The 11,104-nt window shown below is 36.9% G+C and overlaps 1 protein-coding gene across 1 annotated transcript; it reads right to left on the bottom strand.

Annotated features, from left to right (window-relative positions):
• Positions 1–79: 79 nt before the first annotated feature.
• On the bottom strand, positions 80–10,908 carry wgn (Tumor necrosis factor receptor superfamily member wengen). Its single transcript, XM_033349504.2, has 5 exons — positions 10,568–10,908; positions 7,505–7,924; positions 6,787–6,970; positions 1,670–1,798; positions 80–663 (listed from the first exon to the last, which is right to left on the bottom strand). The coding sequence occupies exons 2-5, from the start codon at positions 7,919–7,921 to the stop codon at positions 506–508; spliced, it is 888 nt and encodes a 295-aa protein (XP_033205395.1). The 5' UTR covers positions 7,922–7,924; positions 10,568–10,908; the 3' UTR covers positions 80–505.
• Positions 10,909–11,104: the final 196 nt, after the last annotated feature.

Here is an 11,104-nt window from a genome sequence, read left to right as displayed (position 1 = left end):
TATGAATATTACGAAAAATGATCTATAGTCAGTCAGAAAATTCTACACACGCCTTTTAAACATAAAATATTATAGCGAAAACGTTTATGCCATTTTATTTTGTTTTTCAATACATACATCGCATAGTTATCATACAGAGATGGCGGCTTTTAAAGCTACTAAGAAGAAATAAATAATTGAACGGGGCAAGTCGGTCGTCGCTCGATCACGTTCGAGCTTCGAGACTTCGAGCAACGATTTCTTCCATCTCCTTACTCGTGTATCTACTTAAATAACAAAATATATATAAAGATATAATTATTAAATTATTAAAAAAATAATACAAATTGCTCGTGTACAATCGTCGAATGTGATTTTGTACCTTTCGGCGTAATTTCCTTATTTCAACTACCGCGTTGAATAACGAGTCGTAAATACGAATATAAATATAAAATAGTCCTCGATTAAAATTTTAACTCGACTTTCTTCGAAAGCGGTTTCTTTCACGCATATTCCACTTGCGTTTCTATGAATCGCTGAAACTCTTCTTCTGATTTAACATCGTCTCGATATTTCGATGAATTCTAGCGATTTGCAATTTCTTCGAAGGATCTCCGTCTTCTATGTAAACGTTCCCGCTGACTTCCGGCCAATCGGACACCACAGGAGTCTCCCTTTTTCGATCTGCGAAAAGAAAGATGTATTACCTATATTGTTCGAGTTATTAGTTGGCTCGATTAAAATGACACAGCCTGTACAATGTGCTTAGCACATCGGTAATTTGCTGCAGCAACGACGTAACTGCAAATGAAATTTGTAGGCTTTGAGCTATCGGTACAGTAGAAATACTTGTTCCATGTACTTTTTACCGTTAGAGACGTACAAACGAAGTTCAAAAGTTCGCCGCACGGCGACAATTGTGTCGCTCGCGATGATTGCATCATCACGAAACTGTAACAGTTCGGAGCATTCAAACTCGTTTTCCTTATAATTGTGATTTTTTAGTTACGTCGTTGTTGCAGCAAATGAGCGATATATGTAGATGGTAGAGGCAGATTCTTGTTAATTGATTAATTAATGTATATTATAAAATTAGACAACCACAAAACTACAACTTAAATAAATGTATGAATCGCATTACACATAAGAAATTGTTCACAGACTTGGAAAGCCTGAGCACTTGGACATACTAATCTGACTGTTTTAATAAATACCGATGGCATTGCCAATAAAGACGACAAATAGGAAAGAACGTAAGTCGAGCTATCTCTGTACTACAATATATTCCCATTGAACATTTTCATGAACGTATTCTATCGCTCACTAGCGAGGTTGAGGTTCTCAGATTGAGAACGTATGTTTTCCAGAAGAAACGATAAATTGTTTCTGGACATATTGAAACTGGATTATCGAAATGACTACACGTTTAACACGAGATCGGACAGAACACACGTTCGTATGAATCTTTTTCGTTACTTTTGTGCCTTCTGTCCACTCCTGTCTTGAAGCGAGTCCCTTTTGTTATAATACACCCTATAGAATACAGCACAATGTCACGCGAAAAGCATATATATTTTCTTCTTACTTTTCAATCATATAGCATTTTTAGGTACATAAAGAAACGAAGAGGATTTTTAAAGATGAAAATACAGTTTAAACCCGAACAAGCCGATTCAAAGAATTTACTTACCTAAGAGTTTCTCGAGATACTGGCACCTTGTTTCGGGATCACCAGGGTTCATTGGTGCGCCGGCAACCAGTTCGGCTAGTTCCGCCTTGACCATTAAATTTAATCGAGCCGAGATCTCTTCTAGACCCACTGAAAATATCGAACAGTCTTTACTCTACACGAGCTTCAACAACAAATTTAGTTTAGTCTTTGTATATTTTATATTTCTACGTAATCTGTACAATTTGGCAAATTTTAGCACATTCTCGTAAACGCGTAAAAATCTAATCGTGTCCATTTTGCATTGCCATCGAGTAATTTATTTATAGTTATTGTTAATTCCCAACTTTCTGCTATAATTTTCAAACCATAATTATTTTCCTTATGAATAAACGAACTTTCAATTATACTAAGAACAGCAAAGTAAATATAAAGTACAGTCGTATAATTTTTATAAATTAAATATCACATTATTTATTCTATTTATGATTTTTACGCGATGAGAATGAAGAGGTTCAAGTCAACGTCGATGTTGTAGTTTAACAATTTTTAATTTACTATCGTTGCTACAAAATTCGACGTTTACGAAATCCAGTAATTTAGGACACCGATCATTTAAGTTATTGTTCATTGATAATCTAGTGGTGCAAGTTGAAACGATCGTATCGCCTGCCCAAGGATGGAATGCGAGTTGAACGACTATGGAATGCAGTTCTGCTTTCTCAAGGCCCCATGGGATGAATCTAACGATAGTCTCGCTCCGGTCTGAAGTCATGTTTCTCTCCCCATGAAGAAAAGCCCGACTAGTCACAGGTCGAAGAACTATTCAGTTAGAAAAATGAATGCCTCACCTGGCATGCTTTTTCTAACAGGTATTTTCTCAAATTCTACCTTTTGAAATTTTACGCACTTTGTTACACCATCGATTCGTAATTAACAAACGACAGAGACGATTCAGGGGAATTTAAATAATTTTTCCAGCTTGGACTAAGCATTAAGATCGTAAGAGGCAATCTTGAAATTGTGAGTCGCTTTTTACACGTAGCAATGATATGAAATGGGATTGAAAGACTCGTATAAATGGATGTGCTACTTTTAAAAGCGTTCCTATGAAAATCATTGAAATTAATTATTAATTATTAAGAAATAAGAAAGTGAAATTGTAAGAATCGTCGCTGTAATTATACTGCGTGAATGCGAGAATTACTTTTATACCTGTGCAGCAATGCAAATCGCTTTGCGAAGGTCCGTGTTGGAGAATTATCGTTAATTTGTTACGATTAAGGAACATTGTTAGGGGGATCAGGTAATGGATTCTAACGAAAGAGGCGGGCTATCCTCAGTCCCCTTTAGTAGGCAGAACCAGCAATGAAACGGTACCGAATGCACGACCATTCGCTTGTATTACCAATCCGTTAGTGAGAATGCCGACAATACCTTCTGATTCCAATTGAGGAACATGTCAAGCACAATTACATTAGCCAGCGATATCCTTGCGAATTCGTTCGGCTGAGATTCAACGCGAAAGCCTCGTTTCAATGATTCTCCGTCGAATACCACTTTTTTTTTTTTTTATTATCGATAATCTTATATCTTATGATTTATATTTTTAACTTTTATTCTTGTAAACCTCCATTTACACGAACAGATTGCCACTTCCCCGGTCACTTCTCGGTAAAATAATACTACGATTGTTACAACGATACAGTAGATTACACGAAACATTATGCGTCTGACCGTAGAATTAACAGCGTCGTACCGGCATCGAAGTCAAAGAGTAGTGGTTCATTCATACCGACTCGTGTGACGATTCAAAGGTTTTCCACAAATGTCCACTAGTGATGGGATTAAGTGTACGTCAGGTGCTTCCTTCTTTCTGTTTCTTTAGCGAACATCGTTAGTAGCTTGTGAGATTTGCGCTAGAATCGGGACGCTTATTACCCGCTTCGTTCAGGTTTGGAAACAGCTGGGAGAAAATAAGAAAGAAACGAAAATAATTCTTTGCCTACGCAATCGTCAAACATCTTGGTTTTAAAAAGATGTACATTTCAACTGCTACAGCTGCAGTCTACTTTGCCGGAAGACAATAGACAAATTTTCGTCAACTCGAATGACCATTTTGCTAAACTACTTGAATAAATTTTAGCGTTCACACAGGGCAAGACACTATATTGTTTGCTACTTGCTTGCTATATCGGCCGTGTCTGAACGAGCTCTTTGCGATGTTCTCTACGAGCACTCTTCGACTTTGTACTAAACAATTGCAACTAAATCGCAGATAGATCGACGTACGTGCAATTACAAGGATACCTGCGCTTGGTCAATAACGTTCGTAAAAAGATTGAAGGGATCGAACGGATCGATTCTATCGCTAGATAGTACGCTTCCTCGGGAAGCGTGGGTGGCAGCAAGATGGGGAAGAGGAAAAGGGGAAAAGGGGATATCGGGAAGAATAGAGGGGACAAGAGAGGGTTCCGGCGTTGATGAGTTCTGCGTAACGCTCGTTATGCAAATGCGGGTAGTAACATCGTACAAACGTTCATCGTAGATTGTAGATCATAACACCATTCGAATTTCTCTCTTCTCTGTACACGTACACGTACACTGCTCATAAGTATACGGACACCAGGATTACTTTGCAGCAACAGCGTGTGAATTTTACGAATTTTGTACAAAGTGTACAAATTAATGCCGAATTGGTAATTGCAAGCAACATTTGCTACTTTTTCTTTACGGAATCATCAGAATATAAATCTAAATCACACATTAGAAGATATCGAAATGATATATTTTAATTATAATTACATATTCTCCAATATTCGCTGTATGTATATTTGATATTTAAGTAATATAAGAGTATGGCATAATATTTAATATAACACCTATATGTTATAAGTGGCTATAGCGATTACGAAGAATCAAATCGATTCAAGTACGATTTAACCATAGTTTTACAATTAAAATACGTCTTGTCACAAAATAAGCTAACGTCCGGATATTTTTGAGCGAGGATGTACGTCCAGTGATGGATTGTCAAGTACTTTGAAACACTTCGAATCGTATTCGATGCCATCAAATTTCTAAAAGTCTTGGAAGTTGTGGAAGTCATAAAAGTCTTGGAATTTATTGGGAATCCTTGAAAGTTCAAAAGATCGGAAATGCACTTGCGCGACCACGATTTGCAAAATTTAGGTGGATTGCAAGACTTTCGAGACTTTTCAGACTTGCAAGATTTCCAGGAATTTTAAGGTATCGAACCCTATTCGAGAGTGAATTTCGACGATCTCAAAAAATATGAGTACAGTCGATGAGCTGCGATCGATCTTGAATACGCGTGCAACCTCTCGTTTGTGAACATCGTAACGGCGATTTGCGAACATTGCCCGTTTACAGCTTTACAGTACTGGACGAACCGTAAGGAATTTAAAGCAGCTGGGTCACGCGATTTCGTACGCGGTGTTATTTCAACGTTTCGAAAAATCTGAACAGCCTTCCGACTGCCTTTCCCGCCTTCGTGCTGCTCAATGACGCGAACAATCAGCTGCTACATCACCGAACAAATGAAAAACCTTCGATTTTATAGTTCCATATTAATTCTTATAGTTGCAAATAAATGTAGTATGGAATTAGTATAATTCGCATCGAAGCAACGTTTGATATCCGTAACGTGGTTAAATAAGTTATTTATGCGCAATATTTGTAAACCTATTTATTATAAGGGAAGCTTAATTCTCAAAAAAGTCGCGAACGTTTATCTCGAAATCCGGAATACGTCGCCACCTCGACAAACCTGGTGATTGTCATAAGACGTTTTCCTTGAAACAGAACAAGCTTTGTTTGGAACATTTTTCCAAATAATGTACAGTTTAGGAGATATTTGCGTGGATCGATTAAAAATCGATTAAAACCTTGTACGTATATTAAATAATTCTTTCGAACATCTAATATCGTTGAATGAGAGATTTTTCTAAATATTGGCACGCCATGCTGATTGATAAAAACGATACGTAAATGTAGGTATCAGGCTTGTTGCGATTAAAGCCAATCCTCACACTGGCTTCGATTCGATGAAACCAAATGTACCCAATTAAAGGCACGTATCTCGCGAGTGATATGTATAATCATTGATGACATAAGTTGGTAAATGAGTACAAAGAGAACGCGGAACGGAGCATCACGAAAGAAATGAGAAGCATCGGATACCGGGACGTCATATCCGGGCGTGATAGATCGAGCCAAGGTGAGCAGAGGTCGTGAGCGGCCCTCTAATGAAGAAAATCTGTCTTGCATTTTAAAGGACTTCTTATCCCCCTCCAAGGAAACATATAACAATCCTTCGGAATCGAATGTAACAAAATACCAGAACGCGAAATATTACCTACTACTAATGCTTAGTACACTCAATAGTGTACACTCGGTAGTAGCGTACTACACACGGCAGGTAATATTTCCAGGTATAATTATATAAGTATAGGTCGTTCACAGCTTTATTAGAAAGTTACGATAAAAATACAAAATACCAACAGGAATACTGACTAGATCTTCATATCAACAGGAACATTGACCATGACTATTAATAGCTAATGATTATGTTGATTGTAAATCTATTCTTGTCTTATAGCACCGAAACCACAAGTCCATTCCCTCCATACTTCATGCTTTTATTACAACTTTTCGATAAAGCTTTGTTTAGCTTACGTTTATACAACATTTTCTGCTTCGTTACACCCATAAAATACAGTGACAGGGTTCGGCTGGCATTCGCGTGGACACCACGCGATATATATTTCTCATAGGAATTCAGAGTGATTCGTTTAGCAACTTTTAAATTGCAAAAGATCTCTTCTTCCGACAGCGCCCTTGACGGGGAACTCAGTTTTCCTACTGTGCAATCATTTCATAAGGCTTCGTTTCTACGCGTAAGCAACAATAGATGAACATAATTAATAATAAGTAGGAAAGAAAAGCTAAGCAGAGATTTTGATTCGTCCGTTACATTGTAACGAGTATGTTGCTTTGAATATTCTATATATTTTCGTAAATTGTGTGCATTCGATGCATCTTCGCATCTCGAAATTTCCCATAAACGCAGGAAAATCCGCAGTCCAGTAATTACTAATAACAAGTTGAATTCTTACCAGGCTCGAAGTTTTTCTTCATCCGACGCCACTGTCTCGCGTAGACCAAAGCCGAGCATCCTGCGACCAGAAAAAAGAGAATACAGGCGCACACTGCAAGGATCAGCGCGACCGTTTGCCAGTCCCACAGGATTCTCTCCTTGGAAGTAGCTGCGCTCCTTGGATAAGGAGACTCGTTCAATACCTAGAATTTCGTTGTAGAATTAACGTTCCATTGGTTAATGAACAAGCTCCAGATACACAGAGTGTATCACAACATGTGGGAGCCATTTCAGGAATGGACAGAAGGCATAAAAACAATGAACATACATCCTATCTGATCTTGTCTCAAATTTATTACTCTGTATTATTCGATTATACCCCTGGAATTTTTGAAAGACCACGAAACTTTGATAGGACGACAGCAAGCTTGCGTACAGACCGAGGCTAGCCATTTCAAGGGTCTTCTACGAAGGCAAACTGTCGCAAATTGTTGAAACGCAAAATTAAATGACCATAACTTTGAAACAAAATCAAATCGGACTCGTGTTCATATGGACTTTCTTTATTGTTTCTCGTGCCCACTGCTGAAATGGATGTCACGCGTTGCGACACACCCTGTCACTAGTAAATCACTTGTCTTTCAACGTGATGAATTCAGCTAAGTGGATAACTGGACATGGATGGGAAATGGATAGATGGAATTCTGATAACCAACTTAATACTGTAGACCTTATACCTGGTTCTTCGTTTTCGATTGGATATCTTGCTGCGAATTGTCTGCAAAATCCTTCGACTCTTGCCTAATCTGTTGCTGGTCCAAGTCGGGGAACCTCCATAACATCTTCGAGGTAACCGCTTCGAGGCTCCTTTGGCCGGTTTCCGGTCGTTTCCTGGTCGAGAGGAAAGACCAGTCGAGCTCGAGAGCGGAGAGCGGTCCGCAAATAGCATCCTTGTAAATGGCGCAGGGACTCAAAGTGAATTCAGGAGCGCATCTGGTGCAAGGCCAACAGGTGGCACGCTCGACCGACCAAAATTCGAAACCCGGTTTACAGACCGGATATCGGGGAGCGGATGTCGAGCAGCCAGCCTTGCGGAGACCGACCAATAGCAGCAACACGGCCAACAGATATGCCCGATTAGGCTCCCGAGGCATCACCTAAAACAGTTTCCACGCTTGTTACCTTTCAACCAATTTCTTGATCACTAGAGCAATGATAACGATATTAAGGAAAATTTGTATGCAAGCAATGAAAATGTTCGTTGTACAAAACAACGATAAATAATTGCAAAGTCCTCGGTTAACATGCATTTCTAATTTTTATCGGTTGTAAAATCTCTCAACGAGGTACTCAGTGTCTAAGTGTTTTCCATCTCGTTAGAATTTCATCACAGCCAATTTCCAGTAGAAACGAGTGAGATACACATGAAACGTAATCTACGTATACGAAGTTGCCTTAAATGTATAAATCTGTAATCCTAGAAATTGAATTGTAAGCTTAAAAAAGGCCACCCTTAAGCGAGGGAGTAACAGTAAATAGCAAATAGCAATGAATACGATAATTGATAAAAACCTAGCAAATAATTATCGTGTATTTGAATTTAAATGGCAGTGAAAGAAGTAATATACAGGCTCGTTTTAATCGGTCCACGCAAATATCCCCTAAACTGTACGATATTCGGATATTCGAAGGAACGTTTCAAATAAAACTTGTTCTGTTTCAAGGGGGACGTCTTATGACCACTACCAGACTTGTCCAGGTGGAGGGGTTCTCGAGATCTCAAGGTGACCTTTGGTTTCTTAAATGGAACTATACATTGTTTTTTATACACCGTTCTGGATGCAGTATTTAATTCTCTAAAAATGACTATTAAGCTACTTCCTTTATAATTTTAATTCTATTTTAATGTTATAATAATTCTTTGAAAATTTTCATTTCAATTGATAAATATTTATTAAGAAGATACTTTTTGCATCAAGAGATATGAAAACAAAATATTGATTATAATATTGATGCAATAGTTATAACGATTACACGTATATAACTATCGTAATCATATAAATAATTCCAATTTATATTAATTTTATCGACTCTATATATATAGAAGAAAAGTGAAACAAAAGATAAAACATTGGCGAGGACAAAAATGTATTTTTTAAACAACTCGTTGAAACAATCGAGCGTGTAAAGTGGCCATTTAACCGGCAAAACCGGCCAGACCGTTTCCACTTCCGGCTCGTTTGCGATGTAATTACATCCGTAGTTGTATCCCGAGCGGGGTACAGTCATGAGTATGCGTACGCACGCGCATTAGAATAGTTTTGACATGAATCAATTGACCGCGATTTGGTTGTGATTTTGCTGCGATTTTTCTTTATATTAGTATATACATATACATGCATATGTATCATGACTAATCGTTAACGACAAATATACTGTAATCAGTAACACGTGTTTCGCAACAACTGTACATTTTAATAAGATTAGTTCGTACGGATTGTCCTCCAACGTCAACAATCTACACATTAATTAATTCGTAAATGTTCAGTATTTCAAAGTAAACAAAATTAAATAAAAGGTATAGTAGTAGTAGATTTCGAATTACAATTAAGGTTCGATTCAATCGATCATCGGATGAATGAAACGATTAGAAATAGAAAATTGTGTCGCTCAAATAGAAAGCGTAACGTTCTATCCGAGGCGAAGGTTTCTCCCGGGCTATTTAAAATTTGATGCGCGCGCTTCTACCAATCGTACTTCTCGATTGCGTGGCAAACATACGCAGTTCGCGTACTAGAATCACGGCAACACAAAACGCCTATACACCGTAGATCTCGATACTTTGGTCAAGTTCTTTGACAAAAGTTAAGGGCTAACGTAAAGATTTATAATGGATAACCCTAACAATAAATTCATAGTTAACTACTTAAATTATTCAATATTAAGTAATCATAATTTGAATCGCCTATAATATAGAATTCACTTTATCAATATTAAATGTAACATATATATTACGTTTACCTCGAAAATAATTTCTGAACACGATATAATTTTATTAAATATCTATAATTTAATTAATAGGCTATGAACTGTACTATCGTTAAGAGATTTTACTGTTGTTTGCATTTTATGAACTTATAAATAAATTTATATAATTTAATAATTTTGCACTGTCTTCCGATATAAAATAAAATTTGATTCAACCAATCAATATCTATATCAATTCTTTAGTATTAGTATCGTAATAACTGCTATTAACATATATTATACGACCATTCATAAATCTCATTGACATTCTCTACATTCGCTGTGTCATTGAATACGCGCATAAAAGTCAACTAAGCCATTTCGCTATATTTTACATCTTATCGTAAATGCACTTTAAATTAGATCTTCCAATGTTTTTTAGTTTTATTTGTTTTATAATTATCATCTTGATATAAAATCGCAATACGTAAAAATGTGAAATAATTTAAGTATAATCTTTATTCAATTTAAGGTAACTTGTTGATAGATTTATCTTTGATAATTATGTGCATCATAATACAAACTAATAAGTATATATGAATTACTATAAGATATGCTCGTCATGCCAAATATTAGATCAACTATCATCAAACAAATAGTATACTACTAAAATTTTACAAATAAATATAGTACCTACAACGAAAAGTGTAATAAGTCAAATCAAAAAATGAATAGAAGTGAACATATTTTATCAAATTAGAATAATACTTAAAGAAATACATACTGACAGTTCATTTATATAAAGAAATGTATGTCTATATAATGATACATACGCTGCCTTCGATAAATGCAGGCCTGTCATGACGCAATCCAATCGATGTATCCAAGATCGATCACCGGGAGAGAAACCGACAAAACATCCAGGATACACAAAATATCATTGAACTTTCCATTCGAACGAGATCACGATTGATTTATTTAGACTAAATTCTACAAGTCCTAAGCCTTCTTAGAATCAAAGTTAACAAAAATCCTTTTTTCGCATATTGGAATACAAATAGAGAAAGGCGGTATTTCAAAAAATCTCCACTGCCACGAAATAGACGCGCACCGCCCGCCGACCACAATACAACTGACTAGACTGGTTATTCTAATTTCCGCCCACGATCCTCCCTTAGAAAGAGAACGCGTTCATGAGAAAGAGATGTTGAAAGGAAAGAGATACGGAAAGAAACTTAGAGCTGGAAGAAGATGAAAGAAGACAGAGGGAGCCACGCGGTGAAACACAAAAAAAGAAAAGTAGCGATGGCTTCAAACGTCGCTACCTATCGTTGACAGTACAGTTTTGTAGTAAAAAGATAATGTTTCGT

Source organism: Bombus vancouverensis, chromosome 17 (genome assembly GCF_051014615.1).
Source record: "Bombus vancouverensis nearcticus chromosome 17, iyBomVanc1_principal, whole genome shotgun sequence".
NCBI lineage: Eukaryota > Metazoa > Arthropoda > Insecta > Hymenoptera > Apidae > Bombus > Bombus vancouverensis.
Note: the sequence above shows the minus strand (reverse complement) of the source record. Positions and strands in the feature narration are given on the sequence as shown.